The sequence below is a fragment of the Sebastes umbrosus genome, chromosome 4 (genome assembly GCF_015220745.1).
Source record: "Sebastes umbrosus isolate fSebUmb1 chromosome 4, fSebUmb1.pri, whole genome shotgun sequence".
NCBI classification, from domain to species: domain Eukaryota; kingdom Metazoa; phylum Chordata; class Actinopteri; order Perciformes; family Sebastidae; genus Sebastes; species Sebastes umbrosus.
Window position 1 is genome coordinate 7,721,731 of NC_051272.1, and position 17,597 is coordinate 7,739,327.

The 17,597-nt window shown below is 39.1% G+C and overlaps 2 protein-coding genes across 11 annotated transcripts in view; one reads left to right on the forward strand and one right to left on the reverse strand.

Moving 5' to 3' along the window:
- cep290 (centrosomal protein 290) overlaps positions 1-9,908 on the reverse strand; it is a 43,679-nt gene extending 33,771 nt beyond the window's left edge. For 2 of the 9 annotated variants that reach the window (XM_037767284.1, XM_037767281.1), the window contains exons 1-13: positions 9,223-9,849; positions 8,341-8,418; positions 8,079-8,148; positions 7,935-7,981; positions 7,254-7,388; positions 5,934-5,987; positions 5,717-5,737; positions 4,437-4,583; positions 3,937-4,119; positions 3,651-3,740; positions 1,715-1,837; positions 1,186-1,206; positions 897-1,020 (exon numbers count right to left, since the gene is read on the reverse strand). In XM_037767284.1, the coding sequence (XP_037623212.1) occupies positions 897-1,020; positions 1,186-1,206; positions 1,715-1,837; positions 3,651-3,740; positions 3,937-4,119; positions 4,437-4,583; positions 5,717-5,737; positions 5,934-5,987; positions 7,254-7,388; positions 7,935-7,981; positions 8,079-8,148; positions 8,341-8,418; positions 9,223-9,327 (1,198 nt within the window). In that variant the 5' untranslated portion in view covers positions 9,328-9,849. Of the gene's footprint in view, positions 1-141; positions 291-896; positions 1,021-1,185; positions 1,207-1,714; positions 1,838-3,650; positions 3,741-3,936; positions 4,120-4,436; positions 4,584-5,716; positions 5,738-5,933; positions 5,988-7,253; positions 7,389-7,532; positions 7,806-7,934; positions 7,982-8,078; positions 8,149-8,340; positions 8,419-9,222 lie in introns of those variants that run through there. The other 7 variants (XR_005206597.1, XM_037767286.1, XM_037767283.1 and 4 more) reach the window with 7 other exon arrangements.
- A 241-nt stretch (positions 9,909-10,149) lies between these two features.
- tmtc3 (transmembrane O-mannosyltransferase targeting cadherins 3) overlaps positions 10,150-17,597 on the forward strand; it is a 32,851-nt gene continuing 25,403 nt past the window's right edge. For both annotated transcript variants that reach the window (XM_037767186.1, XM_037767188.1), the window contains exons 1-3: positions 10,150-10,265; positions 12,080-12,293; positions 12,978-13,196. In XM_037767186.1, coding sequence (XP_037623114.1) covers positions 12,105-12,293; positions 12,978-13,196 — 408 coding nt within the window. In that variant the 5' untranslated portion in view covers positions 10,150-10,265; positions 12,080-12,104. The remainder of the gene's footprint in view (positions 10,266-12,079; positions 12,294-12,977; positions 13,197-17,597) is intronic.

Here is a 17,597-nt window from a genome sequence, read left to right on the forward strand (position 1 = left end):
GGACAAGAAAAGGAAATTATTTCTCTAAATGCAGACAAAAGTGAACATCCGGGGCTCCAGAATTTACATGCCAGTCCCTCTTGTTCACCTCGTAACAAACATAAGTAACTTTGCAGACTTACATACTTAACTTAAGTTCACCTGTATTTAACAGCCACAGAATTTGTTAAAGCTGCTAAATGCGAGATTGGGAGCATATCTGTTTCCTCTGCACGGCTCTCAACATGGTGACAGCTGAGCCAGCGGCACGTAGCTAACAGTGATAACAGTGACAACTACAGCAACACTCCACTGAACCGGAGGGTGGGTGTTACGCTTCCATGACGGTGTTATCAGCTGTAACCTGTAAAAATAATTGATAAGAATTCTGCTTATGGGAATACCCCAGTTTATTCAAATCAAACTATTGTCTTAATCTGATTACTCTATATTTGTGTGCATACATGTAAACCAAGTCACTGTATAGCCGGAAATATTTATAAATTTTTTCTCTATAATTTCACTTGAAACTGTTTTAGGTTTTCAAATAAATGAGAAAATACTGAAGTATTTAATTCACACAGGAGCTTACAAAAAGGGACTTCACCATGTGGTTATTTCATATAGACTATTTATGTATTAAATTATCAGAAAACAGTCTACACGTGATATATATCATGATCGAGATATGAAATTACCTGTATCGTGATAGAAGATTTTGCCCATATTGAACCTGCCGTACTTGCAATGCACGAGTGAGAGAATAAAGGCTGATGAAAATGTGTTGTAGTGGTCACAACTCAAATAAGGGAGTGTTAAGATAATTTTGGACAGATTATTGTCTGACCTTAAATTCATGACAATTATCTTTGGTATGAAGGTTATCAGTTAGGAGTCTTAAGCAGTGATCCACCCACCTCTGTCTTTCTTCGTGGACGTCTTTAGCTCCTCGATGAGCAGCGTGTGCTTCTCCATTTCCCCTGTATACTGCTCCACCTGCTCACTCAGGATCTTGATTTGATTATCTCTCTCTTGGACGGCCTTTAAGACATTCACCAACAATTTAAAATTAGGTGTAAATCAGGTGTAAGAATGTGCACAGCTGTAGCCCACTGAATCATCTGCACTGTCATCATTAAGGAAATATATGAAGTGACAAAAAATGGGGAAGCTGAGGTTGAGAGGAGCAGAAGAGATGGGACTTACACTGCAGAGCTCATATATGACCTGGCCCAGAGCAGCGATAGAGAGATGGAAAGGGAGGACAGGTTGATAGAGCATGTCAAGGCAGAGAGAGAAAGCAGAAAGTAGGAAAAATGACCGATAGATGGAATAACATGACATGACAGGTCAGGGTTTCCCTGCTTCAAAGGACACAAATAAAAGGCATGCACACACAATGACTTTCTGTTTTGTAATAAGTATTTTCGTCTTGGATATTTTAATGATGCTTTACCAAAAATAATTTTAACACTTGAACATCTTTATGTCTTGCAGCTATTACTGTGATATATTAAAACATAACCACTTACTGTAATGATGTTGTGAACTAAATAAAATTATGCTTTTATTTGCAAATATTTCTGTCAGCACACTTCCTTTCAAAAACACATGAATAAATATCAATTCTATGTTAATGTCATACAAATTTATAGTACTTTTTTTCCATTAATAACAAATGTTGTGTTGGAATAGGCTCTGAATGTGCCGACTATATCAAAGTTTTGGGACAAACCTGCTGCAAGGCAATAATGTTGCTTTTGTCCATGTCCAACTGGGCTGAGCGCAACTTTTCCCTCAGATCACGGATCATCTGCTGGTACACCAAAATTTCATCGTCCTTCCCAGAGAGCACTCTCTGTGTGTGAGGAAAAGACATCATGTCAACACAAATGGAAGGCTCATGATGGTCCTGTGGAATAGTTCAACATAGAGCCGAACTTAATGATGGCAAAGAAGTGTGATGATGTGCACATTTACAGGATTTTTAGTCGCAGGAACTAATGAAGTAAATCAAGGAAGTTAAGTTCCTTGAACACATTCCTATTTACGCTCCTATCATCTCGTAAGAACTGTGAAGTTTCGCCAAATAAGTCCAATAATGCATTTAAAAAAACATCAGCTTTGTTTGAAATAACACAGAGACACAGTCCTCGTCTTAGTAGTACGACGATGATGTTTGAAAGGATATTGCACAGGAGATGTGCAGAGGTGGAAAAGTAGACTTGAAATGCCAGAACACCTGTCTCCAGTGTAGTGACAATCTGCTGAGTGTTTCATAGTTTTTTATTTCCTTTTTTAGTATGTGACCGCATTGATACTCTTCTCTTGCTCGCACACTCCCTGTATTTAACTTTTTTAGTTTAGTTTTAGTTGTTAAATCCACTACATAGGCTGCGTTTCCACCAAGAAGGTCCTGGTAATTTCAGTCCCGGGACTACTTTTCAAGAAACTAAAACTTCAGCCCATCCTTGTCTGCATTTCCATAGCGATCTAAAGACCTGCGAAGATTAGACAAATTAGTCCGCTGACGTATGCAAAAACAACATGACATGAGACAAGGGCTGCTGGTGATCGCAGCGGTAAACACAGTCTGCAGCCGGCAGTTCAGTGTGTCCGCCCGTTTCATCTAAAAATCACGAAAAAAAAAAAAAATGTAGGTTTTGTCTCACTGCGACGACATTTACTGCTGCATAGTTTTTACTGATGCACGTAGGATGAATGAAATGCAGAGGAGGAAAACCGTCTCTCTCCACAGTGAATCGTCTGTTGAGGGTTTGATAGTTATTTATTTGTGCTTTAGAACATAATTGCTGTGAAACAATTTTTTTTTTCCTCTCATTCATCGCCACACAGTCTGTCTCTTCTAACGTTACCGCTTGTCCTCTCAGCTCGCTGACCGCTCTCTCTCTTTCTCTTATTTTTCTGTCTTTTTTAAAATGAGTTGGGAAGCCGGCAGCAAAGTTTAACTTAGCCTAGCTTTACTTTTAATGTTATCAAAGAGAAATGCTCTCCCCTCCTCCTAAATCGATACTACAGTACTTCCTTGTTTTATGAATGAAGCGGTACACAAGTTGAAGCAGCGGCGCTGTGTGTGTTTGACCAATCGGCCACGATCATTCCTGCAAACCCCACCCCCACCCTGTACTTTCAGAAAGTAGTAACCCCCCAACCAAGGCCTTTTTGGGGGGTAAAATGTCCACGGAACTTAATTTAGACACTGGTCCCTGCGGTCAAAATTCAATGAGTTCCTCAAAAGGTTCCTAGTTCCTGGGGAAAGTTCCTGCGATCAAAAAGGGGCTTTAGATTGTTTTTTAATGTTAATAAAACCAAACGAGATTCCCATGTGATACTACTGGCAACCAGTGCTTGCTTACACTGTGACTGAAGTTGTACAGAAGTTGTGACCGCCTTGTGGGATGTCTTTGATTAATCAGTGACACTCGGTACAGCAAACTTCACCCAGATAGTTCCTGGGCCTTTAAAAAGTAGTCCCCCCCCCCAAACAGGGGCTTTTTTAAGGGGGAGGAACTAAAATTTAGAGTCCTGTCCCTGCGGTCGAAAGGTTTAAAATTCTTCTCCCCTCCTTTATTACAAATATCTTTTAAGGGCATCTGGCTTAAAGATATTAACCGACTGTTGAGAGTTGCAGACATTTGATTAACACTCACCTTCCACTCCTCCACTTTGGCATTGACTGCTGCCATAATTGGATCCTCCTCTTCAGTCATGCCGTGAATCTTATCTGTTAGCTCTCTGACCTGCACATTAAACAAACAATCCATAATATATATGAGTATATAATAGCGTTAACATTCTTCTTTTAGTATGTGATAACCTTTAAGTGGAATGATAACTCATCTCAGCATGAACTATATATTATACAAATCACACACAGATAAAGGTTGGGAACAGAATACAGGAAAAACAAAGAAGTTCACTGAGGAGGTTCCTTACTTGCAGCTTTGCATGATCCCTCTCTTTCCTCAGCTGGTCCATAATGGAATCCGTCTGCTGCACAACAATCTTCATCTTGTTGTACTCATCTGTCATCTTCTCCATCTCCCTCACCGACTCCTCCAGACTTTTCTGCATCTGCTCGTTCTGTGTCTTCAGGTGTATGTTTTCATCCTCCGCTCGCTAATGGACACCAAATAATAGAATAAACTTAATTTGTGAATGCATATTTTCACATGCTACGCATCAGAGGTGCAAAAAGCAGGTCATAAAAACAGATGAAAGCCTTAAAAAAATGGTAAAATGTTTAATTATCAATTGAAAACAACACTGATCTTGCATGTTTTTGGCAGTACACAGACTTTTTCCCTTTCGCCAAGGTCCTCGGTGGTTCTATATTTCTCAAAGACTAAAGCGTCGTACTATTGCTCGGCTTTCCATGTAATGGTCTGTTAACTCATTCACCACATGGTGGAGTAGATAAATAGATTTCCAAGTACCTGAAGGTCTTCCAAACACTGGTAGAGTTGTCGGTTGGCCAGGTTGAGCTTCCTCTGGGTCTCAGCGTTCTCGTCTTTGGATGAGATCGGTTCTTTCTGGTCCAGCTCTCCGCGATAGAAGTCCACATCCTGCTGGAACTGCTCATTCTGTTGTGGTGCAGGAAGGACAGAATTAGTCTCAGAAAAAGAACTGGATCCAATGCCCTGTGGTTGTACACCAATCTGGAGACACTACATTTGATTATAAACAACAGATTTGTCTTGTGCTTGGATCTGAAACTGTTAGTCACGTAATAAATCATTCAATTGACAGAAAACGAATACGCAACAACTTTGATAATCTAATACTTTTTTCAATACTTTTTGATGCAGAAAATATCTGGTTCCAGCTTCTGAAATATTTTTATCTTATATAATATATTGAAAATGTTGGGGTTTTGGACTGTTTATTTGACAAAACATGTAACTTTGAAGACATTGCCTTGGGGTCTGGGAACTTACTATGTGCATTTTTTCAGTATTTCCTGACATCTTACAGGCCAATTAATCTTTTAATCAAGGAAACAGTCTCTAGATTAATAGATAATGATAATTAACTAAAGTTAATACCCATCAATGTCCAAATGCTGGTAACATTTCTCTATGGCAGGTTTATCAGCAAGGATCACATGCTACACAGGGCAGTAACCTTTGGATGATAACAGTGGGATAACTCACTTATGTCTGTGGATTTCTTTGAAATGACAATTTTTTAATTCATTGAATTTATATTGAAATATATATTTCAAATATACTCTACTACTATGAAATCTGCTGCGTCACTTTTTCTCTCGGACACCAGGAAACTGCACTATCTATTTCATACATGCAGTACACTTCATTTATGCACACACGTCTAGAAAGTACTGTGTACACTGTATAATGCTGATTTATTTGTATCATGTTTCTACCTTCCTCTTTGGTCTGTATGCTTAGTTATCATATACATACTACATAAACTCTCACAGTGTCTTTACAGGCCACCTTACACTAACGCCGAATTCAAACCAGGCAGAGGCGAAGTGCGGCTCGCTGTGACTGACCCTAACCCGCTGCTCTGGTGTGAATTTGCTGTAACCTTTTATGGAGTTCTATAAAAAGCTGTGGTAAAATAACATAACATGTGCAATAAGTGACCATCTGTAGAGAGATTTTTAAAACATGTACTCCATGTGGCTCACTACAACTACAAACACGATCAAACTGATACCTAATTTTACTTCACTACCTATATTTCTTACCTTCTTCTTAAGCTTTTTTATCTATGCCAATGGAATGGAAAGCGAGGAAAAGAGATGAATTGAAGATGAAATTGAGATGAAAAGATGAATTTTGAGAAAGCATTCATATGAGCAAATGATGGCAGAGAGTAAGAATAGATGGTGGACAGACTGATGATGAAACGATTAATGAAACTTTTTTAATGATCTGTGTGATGTAGCGCCAGCTAACACATACCTCTCTTTTCAGCTTCTTGGCCTCATTCTCAGCCTCCTCTGCTCGCACAACCAACTGGGAAAACAAACCAGAGAGTACAAAATGAAGAAACACAGTTTGAGTTTGACCACACCAGATGCATATACATAAGTTACTTTTGCACTTGGCAATAGCCTTGCTCCAGTGTGTTAACCTGTGTATTAAAGCAGCAGTAGGCAGATTGGAGCAAATATGATTAAAAAAAGTTATTTTTATAAAAACGCATGAGAAAGATAATCTGAAAAAAATCATGTGCTTCTGTGTCCTCCGGTGCTCCTAATAGCATCTGCAAGATTTCACAGACTGGAGGAAAACAACCAATCAGAGCTGATCTGGAGCCTGCCGTCTCTGAGCAGCTGTCAATCACTCACAAACACTGATCAAACGGTCGAACTAGGCATTGCTGAACAAATATGAATCAATATTCTGTTACTGTAATGACTATTTCTCGCTTAAAATGTTTTCAGAAAAATCTTGTTTACTGTTAAGCTGTAAAATGAGAAAGTTTGTGACCCAACAGCCATGTTGAGAACAGTTGAGGAAATACCAAGCACCGCCCACCAGCCGGAGCAAACTTTCCCATTTAACAGCTAAACCTGCCTTACAAGATGTTTCTAAAAACATTTTATGCGAGAAATAGGCATCAGAGTAACAAAATATTGATTCATATTTGTTCAGCGCTGCCTAGTTTGACCAATTGATCGGAGTTCAGGAGTGATTGACAGCTGCCTTTGTTGAATGAACAACCAATAGGAACGCTCTCGCTCTGAAATGACCTGTGATTGGCCCAAGTCTCCTGTAGCAAGTTAGATTTTTTAAATCCTGAAAACAGAGCAATGAGGAGGTGCAGACTTCTAGTTTTCTCTCAGAACACTTGAATTACAATATGTTGAAAGGTTATTATGGAATTCTTTCCCCAATGATGCCAAAAACATTCTGCCTACTGCTACTTTAAATGTGTTACTTGTAATGAACCACTCAATTCAACAAAATGTTAGTTTTTAATTGAACATTCTTTGTTAGAACAAATTATTTATTACTTGAGTATATTAAAATATAAATATATGCCATTCAATAAAACCCAATGGCACCATCTCTTTCCATGAATAACATCAAGGGACAAAAATAGCATGTACTTACAAGGACATACCAGCACAACTAGCTAATGTTAGACATTGTGTCAAGCTCATTAGTTAGACCAATTTCTAACTAATGAGCTAATATGTGAAGGTCATTCCAGGACTGAATACTGAATCCGTAGTCCTGTTATATGCGTGGGAATTATGGGTAACGTGCTCATACCTCCTCAATTGTTTTCTTTTCCTTGCCCATTTCTTTCTTTATCTGGGTCAACTCCTTCTCCCTCTGCTCCAGCTGGGTCTCGAGCTGCCGAATCTCATCTCTCAGAAAGCGGGTGTCTGGCCCTTTGCCGGAGTACTGAGCCGTATGGACCGGAAACAAGACAAACAAACACCCAAACAACCCCCACCAAGAAAGCTCTTAGTCTCCCATCACCTCCATCTGTTCACAACACTAATATATGCATACACGGTCACTAACAAGTCCTAAAACAAGGATTACCTTTCTCTGTGCGTGACAAACTGTGGGAGTGCAAAATCTGATTACATACAAACCTTAAAAAAATGAAAATACTAATCGAGTTGAAACTAGAAGTGATGGCTGTGAGCATGCAAGGAATTAGCTGTAATCTTCTTAGGTGCTGTCATTCAGCGGTCACCAAAACCAATCCCTTTGTAGCCAGGGTTACACTCTATGATTGGCTAAAAGATTTGGCACTGTTGCCGGAAGTAAAACACCACATTTCCAGTTAGACACATTAATGCTTCTTTTCCACATTTATAATGGTACTGACATTCATCCCAGTGATGAAATGAACAGCTCAATGAGTAACGTACAAAATGTGACATACAGTTTGAAAGCATGCGGACATACAGTGTATAGGCATATGCTGAAAAGCATTACCTTGTAGTCTTGTTCCAGCCTTGACACCTTGGCGAGGAGTTCATTTTCTACAATGCAGAAGACATGACCAATAACGTATACAGCCCTCTTTGTTAGTAAAACTTTAAAAACATTTTGACTACCAAACTCCATCTATGCACTAACCAGTTTTGGCATGCTTCACACCAATGGTCTCGACAAAGTCGGAGGAAATAGTAGCTTCCTGATCCTTAATCTAACAGGCAGAGGGAGAGAAGACAATTACATGACAAACATATTATTTTAATTGCAATATTTCAAGCAGCATATGCCCACAAAACAGCATCTCAAAGTCAATAACATGAAAAAGTTAGTAATTGTAAACAAAATATTCTTGCTTATTGTATGGGAGAGATCAGAATATAGCAATAATAATAATATTGAACACCTTCAGTAGGGTCTGAAACACTCTGAGGACTTGAATAATGTTCTCCGGAGCTTTATCCTTCACCTCCCATTCTTCTGTCTGCATGAAAAGCATAGTTTAAAGTGAAAAATGGTCAAATTCATGGTCATTTGAACTCATAATAACAATATTCTGATACAGCACAAGAACCTGCACCAAAACAGTGACAAAGGTGGAACTAAAACATATAAATATATATTACAGTTACATGTTCAGATGACTGCATTAAGTTCAACAATAACTTTCTGCAGATGTAAGGCTACTATATGAGATATCCAGGTCAGCAGTGACCACAGGTGGAATTTCATTCATTCATTCATTCATTCATTCATTCATCCTCAATGTGCAATATCATTTTCCACTTGTGCAATTTTGTTAATAGTCTGTTTATTGTCAATACTGTATATACTGCTCCTATTTTTATACTTCCTTCTATTTAAATGGTTCATATTTTGTTACACTTTGTTTAGCTCTTTTTTACTGTGTTAGCTGATGCTTCTTGTTTTCTGCACTATCCCCTTTGCTGCTGTACACTGCAAATTTCCCCACTGCAGGTCTAATAAAGGAATATCTTATCTTATCTTATCTTATCTTATCTTATAAGCAGTGGGCAGTCAAAGGAAAACAATCTGAGGAGTACATTTTGCTGACAAAGCCACTGAGCAAGGAGCTATAATACCCTGAACAATAATCTCAGATCAGCAGGACAGTAGTCTCTCGTTGTGCAGGTATACATGGCTAAACATAGTACAACACAACTGTACTCAACTTGTAACTTGAAACCAGTTTAGTGGTTGGGCAACTGAGCTGAAATCTGAGCTGTAACGTTAATTGATGATACTGGTGTGAAGTGATGGCAATTACCAAAACGAACATGTCGATGACCTCGTCCAGTTGGTGTTTTTCACATTCAAAGAGACTCGCAGGGTCAATTCTCGTCACTTTATCCCACTCAAGAGCAGCAGGCATCTTGGCCACATGCGTTGTTTGTAAAGATTTAACCAGGAATTGAGCAAGTTAAGTGATAACTAGCTGCACAATGCTAGTGTTAGCTGGTTAGCCAGCTCATTGTAGTCAGGAAGCTGTGGCTAAACATTTGCTATGCGCCTCAAAATGTGCCCCTTTTGGTGAAAGTAGATGGTAAATATAGGCTACTGGTGAGTTAAAACGACGGTAAACAGCCATCCTGAGGTTGCCATGGTGTGATGCTTCGGCTGCTAGGTTACCGTTGTCACTAGTGACAACTTTGTTAGCTAATTGAGCTAGCGACATAAAACTAGTAAAAAAGCGATGAGTGGACACTTATAGGGTACTTTATTAAACTGTAGAGACACGACGGATATAACGTTACCACTAACTACTTATAAGTCGCGTTTCAACTACTTGGTATTGGTCGCAAACATTTGGCGTTTGTCAAAAAGCGCCTAGCCTAGCTTAGCTAACGCTAACGTTTAACTTGCCCGGAACCTCTGAACCGGAAGTGATAGTGACGATGTGTTGCGGCTAACGTTAGCTCTCATAAGCGGATGCATTTTTTTTTTATTATTATTATTTTATGTTGGTTGTATTTCATTTCTGTTGTGCTCTTTTTTTATTATTATGTATTTATTTATTTTTTATTGTGTTTTATTTTTTATTTTGATGTTGGTTTTGTTTCATTTCTGTTGTCCTATTATGTTTGACACAGCTCTTTGTTTATTTTTTTGCAATGCTTCTTTTGTATGTAAATGTTTTCTGCTGTTATTATGTATACTTTCATTTTGAAATAATAAAAAATAAAAAAATAAATAAAATAAAATAAGTGGATGAATTCCTCTGAACCGGAAGTGATAGTGCTGATGTGTTGAGGCTAACGTTAGCTCTCATAAGTGGATGAATGCCGCTTGCTGACTTGTTTACACTGTAATGTAAGTAACTGTTCATACTTCAGAGTATTTAATACAACATCTGCAATCACCGTCTGTCCTTTTATAAGACACAGTAGGTAGGGAATCCAAGAAAGACCTACAAATATCCGTTTAAAAGGGATGGTATCAACCTTAGTTAGCATTAGCTAACTAACTAGCTGCTTTATAGCTAGCTGGCTATGTTGCAGCAGCCAGTCTGAAACTGTCAGAGTAATGCTATTTGGGGCTTTTTGTACTTCTATATTGCGTCATAGCAATGTTTTATCCGTTTAAACACCGCCTGCCATTAGATCTCTATTTAAAGATGGTAATATTAGCTAGCAATGGGCTTTTTGATTGCTGTCAAAGATCCACCCTCCAGTGCTTCTGCAGCCAGTTGTTACTGAACCGGTTAGCTAGACTATTGGATTCTTCAGCATGTGGGCTAATAATATCCCCACCCATAGCTCTACTTGTGTGGTATCTGCCAGATATTAATCCACAATTGGAGACTAGAATAAGACATCCCGATCAATCAATAGATAGATAGATAGTAACTTTATTGATCCTGAGGGAAATTCAAGTTTCCAGCATCACAGTTCCATAGTGCAAAACATGTTAGTAAAAAGGCAGTAAAAAAGTTAGTAGTGCAAAGTACAAAAAATATACCAGATATAAAAATACAAGGAGATGAAGAAAAACTGTTAAAAGTGAATATAGTGCAGGGTAACAGCTGTGATACACGACTATTAAAAAGTGCAGAAGAGACTGTTAAAAATGAGTATAGTGCAGGGTAACTCCTGTAGCTTAGTCTATGAAAGTGCACTGTATGCATTATTATCTGTCCTGCAGACCGTCCTCCTTTGTCCCTAGAGAGGTGTTGTACAGTTTGATGGCTCGGGGGACAAAGGATGTCCTGAGTCTGTCTGTGGAGCAATATCCCCACCCATAGCTCTATTTGTCGGGTATCTGCAAGATCTTAATCCAAAATTTGAGACTAGAATAAGACATCCCAATCAATAAAATAGAAAGATAGATCATATGGGTGGTAAAAGTGTCACCATCACAGATTTCTAAGCCACTATAACGGTGAGTGAGTATTGTGACAAGAAGTATAAGAATATAATAGAAGAACTGTGATTGTTACTTATTGTAACATATTTACTGTAGGAGGTTGTTTTATAAACTTGCTCTACCAAGCCTTATGGAGAGCTGCATTGTTGGTATGATTGAATGGTTGCAAGTCCAATCAGGAAACTAATCTACAAGGTGCCTGTTCTGCAGGTGTCAGTTTATTTTAAAGGTCCCATATCGTGCTAATTTTCAAGTTCATACTTGTATTTTGTGTTTCTACTAGAACATGTTTACATGCTGTAATGTTCTAAAAAACATTATTTTCCTCTTACTGTCTGCCTGAATATACCTGTATTTACCCTCTGTCTGAAACACTCCGTTTTAGTGCATTTCAACGGAATTGCATTTCTAGGCAACATCTTGGGTCCATGTTTACTTCCTGTCAGCTGATGTTATTTACATACACTGCAACAGGAAATAAACTGGGACACATTTACAATGTTTATGTTTAAAACCGTGTAATGGTATAAATATTGTATATTTGTGACATCACAAATAGACAGAAATCCTAACGGTTTGTTTCAAACGCTCAATTTCTGAATACGGGCTGTGTGTATTTCTCTGTATATAGAATGTTTTGATAGTTTAACAGTATTTATAAAGCACTTAAACCTGCTTTATAATATAAAAGACATGAAAATCTCACTTTTTACAATATGGGACCTTTAATGTATGTCAAACCTCTTTGTTTTCCTGTATAGTGATCAATGACGGCTTTGGTCAGCCATGGCTGTCGTGTCATGGAAGGAGATTTTACTTTTGACTGGACTGGTGGTGGGATGTTACTGGAACAGTCTGTCGTGCGGCTTTGTGTTTGATGATGTCTCAGCAATCCTTGACAACAAGGACCTACGGCCCGCAACGCCTCTCCGCAACCTGTTCCTCAATGACTTCTGGGGAACACCCATGTCTGAGGTAAAGTCATGGTCCATAACACACACCTGTGGTTTATCAGTATGGGCTTACTATTAGTTTACACTTCGGCTGGGCAATATAGCGATATTATATTCATATCGTGATGTGAGAAGAGATATCGTCTTAGATTTTGGAAATTGTAATGTAATATGGCATAAGTGTGGTCTTTTTCTGGTTTTAAAGGCTGTTACAGTAAAATTATGTACTTTTCTGAACATACCAAACTCTTCTAGCTGTTCTATTTTTTACCTTTACCCACTTAGACATTATATCCACATTACTGGTGATTATTTATCAAAAATCTCATGGTGTAAATATTTTATGAAAGCACCAATGGTCAGCCCTACAATATCGTCACAATATCTATATTGAGGTATTTGGTTTTAAAATATCAGGATATTTGATTTTGTCTATATCACCCAGCCCTGGTTTAAACTTTATTGATCAAAGCTGAAGTGTCATTTCTCAAGCATATACATCTAGTTTAAGAGGTGGTTTATTAGCGGTGTTATTTAGGTCGATGAAGTCCAGTTTAATTTGAAGGAATTTATTTGCAGCCTCCTCAGATTTACTTGACTTTAAGATTGATTTGACGTATCACTCAAAAGCTTCACTAAACATTTGTCAGCCTGTAAAGTCACTCGATCCATCAACTGACGGTATATTGTCTGTGTTCAACTACAGGAGCGGAGCCATAAATCTTACCGACCCTTGACCGTACTCACCTTCCGACTGAACTACCTCTTCACTGAGCTGAGCGCAGCTTCCTACCATCTGCTCAATGTTGTTTTACACGCCGTAGTATGTGTGCTTTTCCTGCGAGTGTGCCGATTGTTCCTGGACAAGACCTCCGGCTTGGTGGCAGCGTTGCTGTTTGCTGTGCACCCCATCCACAGTGAAGCTGTAAGTGTTCATTTACAAGGTCAAGGCAATGCATGTATGCAATGTACAGTGTGTTTTGGCAGACAATAACAGTAACTATTATTGTGTTAAATTGATGCAAAACATTCTCGGTATGTTTCAAACCATCAACATGCCAAGACAATCCTTAGTTCACAGGCATCCATCTAAGACTGTGTATTCAAACATTAGAGGAATAACACTGACTATGTTAAGTATAACTATCCCATAGATACATCGCAAAAAATAGAAGAGTCAATACACCAGATCAAACCTCAGTGGTGCTCCTATTAACAGGAAAAGCAAACCTAGTTTTGAGGTCCTACATGTACAATTAGGTGTGTATATGTACAAGCTGTACATGTCTACACTGAATAGGGGAGGGGGAAATCAATCATCTGTTGCTCTATAACATCACCACCTCAGCATTGCTCCAACATGTCCACCAGCTCGGATGGGGCGTCTTAATCAGACACTGCCTCAGGTTTGCCACTTCTGCACAGGTGGCCATATTTATGACCTTATCTATCCTGGTGTGTGGTTTCTCCACAGGATGAATGCTAAAGATTTTTCACCCACAAAGAAGCCACATAGAAATCACATTTGACCGCATACAAGAACATTTCAGTTTTTTTGTCTTAACTTTGTCTTACTTTTTTCGTACCGTGGGCCCCGTACGAGTGTGCCACGTCAGATTCAGCAAACGCTCTGAAAATAAATTTAGAAACATATTATAATTTCAAATTGCAGAGTCAAACAGGATAATGTCAACATAATTATGAAGTTTAATTTATATAGGATTTTCAAACTCAAAATTGCTTCAAAGTAATGAAATATACAATCCATCAGTGAAAAACTTACAACATCAGATTACACATGACTCTTAGGTCAGGTCTGGACTACTCGTGAATTGCCTTCGTGTCGAAGAGAAAATTCGAAATACGAGAAAATTGGTGAATGCAGCAAGTTCTCATAAATCACTCGTACATGTCACGTACTAACAGCACGTACATTTGTATGAGTGGTTCTTGCATGAGGCCCTTTGTTTTTGTGATATAAAAAAAAAAGAATGTGATAGTGAACAGGAGGTGAAAAAACTGCCCACATAGCATATTACTAGGCTAGATCCTGCCCCTTATGGCCTGTTCAACGTGTGACCATACCTTAGACAGACATCCCCTCCTCCTATTGTGGACTGTGTTTACACAGCATGCTATTAAGTCACTTATAACAGGATTAAGTCAACTCAAGTTACTGCAACTGTCATTTAAACCCCTTCTGTTAATAGAGCAATGATTATCAGTCCTCTTCCTCTGACTATGGACATTATTTTGTGCTATATATATCTCTTATAATGAGTTATTTTTTCCGTTTATCATGAATGTTATCGGGACCACAATGTTTATCGAACTGGATTGGAAACCAAAAACCTTTTGCTTATTGTTTATCATTTGAACTTGATCTCGTTCTCTTCTAAAGGGCCAGTCTGAAAAGCCTCTTCTTCCCCAATTAGGACTTGTAATTCATCCTATTCATCACAGCTGAACTGATGACCAGACAGGCCCTGACCGGAGTAGAAAAACAAAGAAAACATTCTGCTTCTTGGGGTGGAGTGCTACTGTTACACAGCATGCACCACTGCGCCAATCTTCCTCATGGTGTCCTCTAATCTATGCAGAGTCTCTCAGACTTCTCGAATGGAAACAATTTGCCTCACAAATGAGCCCTTAGAGTTAGTCCAGCAAATGCCCTTCGCGTTATCGACGTCTGGAATCTCGCTCTGAACGGATCATTTGTTTTTGAGTTATGCTCCAAGCACTGAAGGTCCCTTCATGATAAGTGCGTACAAAGAGTCCCTGTGTGTCCCCATGTCTTTCTCAGTGTGTTTTTTTTTCGTTATCTGTCTTTTTGAATGGAGACTTCAGGGGGGTTTTTGAAGTATCTCCAGGCATCTTCAAACACAGATTATTTAGTGTACTCCACAACAGTATATTAAGGCTCTAAAATGACCATTAGGGGGAAAGCCCTCACTGAAAAGCTGCGCCCCAACTACTACAGACACACACACACAGAAAATAGGATTTGTAGTAATTCAGCCAAATTAACAAACCAAACTGTGGTCAGCCTTTGTACCATTCTGTTGAATTAGCTTTGACGGACTGACAAGACAATTTTAAGGCTGTCTGTAAGCAAATGTACTGCATGTTGCTGAGAATTCCTTTTTACTCGTGAATCCATCTTCCCATATTATGTGAGCAAATCAGTGTATTAACTTATTAAGGCCACCGTGTAGGGCTGTTACAGTGAAGGAATTTCCCCTGGGGTGATGATGATTTGCTCAACAGCGCCATATGCGGTATTATTGCAATTTTTTGTTGTTGTTGCAAATTTCTTCATTTACCCTGATCTTAGTGCTTTTTAAATTAAAAAGATGACCATTTTAAAACGAATGAAATATTTGTTTATTGCTAAATGCAGAGCTAGTGGTGCCTTCAAATGGGGTCGTGTTTATTGTGTTCATGAGAAGAGTTCATATGAACGCCCCCCTCTTGTGGTATTCACAACCTCGTAAGTGGAAAGTTTCTGAAAGCTCCGAGTTCATGAGTTGTGACGTGTTTGTTGACATCCTCAGAAATGGCGGCGGCTATGGAAGTTCATTATATTGTAATTTGTAGTCGTGCATTTTAAGTCTTCGTAATTTTACAATAGGTCTGATCCCCTGCGGTTGGCTTGTCAATAGCGCGGCATTGCAATATTGTGATTATTGTGACAGCCAATTCCACCGTGACAAATGATAAGTAGCTCTATACCTGTTTAGATAATGCCGTTCTTTTACTATGTTTAACAGCATTCAATGTGATCAAACTAAAATAGTGAATGTAGCACAGGGACATACATGCTTTCGGAGTATCCTTGTAGCAAAATGGCTCCTGCATAAGAAATGTGGCCACCTTATCAAGTGAGCTACTAGTGTAGTGGTGTGGCTGCCTGATAAAGTAAGTGTAGGTAGGTATTGTGATCCTGTTTGTGCAGGGTTTTATTTACAGGCCACACCATTCAAAGGACACAGTGATGTATATACTTGAATCTAGATGTTTACACTCTCCTATCTCCTCTTAAGGGATACACACTCTAGACACAACAGACTTATTTTGTAAAGTACTTTGTAGAACATTTTGTGGGACCTTATGTGTGGTTTTCGGATATGTCTATTTCCAAGCACTCAGGCCAGGTTATGGTGGAAGTGAGAATGTGATTTCCTCCACACGAGGGCAGTCATCATATACACAAATGACAGGTGTTGATGACAGAGAAGCTGCTTTATGGAGATATATATACGCTTGTCATCCGCTGAGACGATTTACTTGACTAGACCTGTTTTCACAACTGGATTCAAGGGCCTGAACATGTGGACTCTGCTTAACGCCAATTGTAGACACGTGTCTAATGTCCTCAAAGTGAAGAACGGGGCGTTATTCTGTGTTTTTCTTTACCAGAGGTGTATTTGAGGATTTGGAAACTCTGACACTTTTGACACCTGAGAGCCTGTAGCAAAATATTACTTTATTGTCTCCCATGGGAGAACTTGTCTTGGATTAAGGGAAATTGCTGCATCAAAGCCAAACATCACAAAACACACGTGCAAATGTAAACCTGAGATAAAACAGCCAGCAAATTACATAGTCACAAAGCCATTCATTCTCTTAAGAACCACAACAATTCGAAGGCATAGATCTCAAAACATACACTCCACGGTACGTAAATTACAAGCAAGCAAGCACGTCTCACTTTACAACATGTAAACACATGATGCAGTTATCTGAGTGCCTCCCTACCCTTGTGGGTGTCCTTCAGGAGTTGCTCATTGATCGGTTTAACTGAAAGAGTGTTAATTAAGAATGTTAATAACAGTTGTGCTTACACAAGGAGACTCTGTATCTCTTACCAGAATTCAATAGCACACACTCAGGGTTCAACACACGAGAAGGGTTAGATCCAATCCTGTTGACCTGCCGAAGACTAGACTGCTCAAAAAGGTCTCGCTGCCGAGTAGAATATTTGACCCTTGAACCCTAGAGTTCCAAACCAGCTAGTAATACCGTAACATAAAATGGACTCTATGGTAGCTCAAGAAAAAATGAGCATAATTTTCCAGCAGAAACCAAAAACTCTGAGTCTCTGACGGAAATGGCAGATTCTCACAGAGAACCATAGTGTGCCTGCTAAGCTCACTATCGATGACTAGGGCTGTCCTGAATACCATTTTTTGGGCTTCGAAACTTCAGTGAGAAATAGTCAAAGGTATTCGGAACATGTCAGCCAGCTGCGCCGCAGCTTGGTGCGGCGCAGCTGGCTGACATGTTCGTCTGTCTGTCTGTCTGTCTGTCTGTCTGTCTGTCTGTC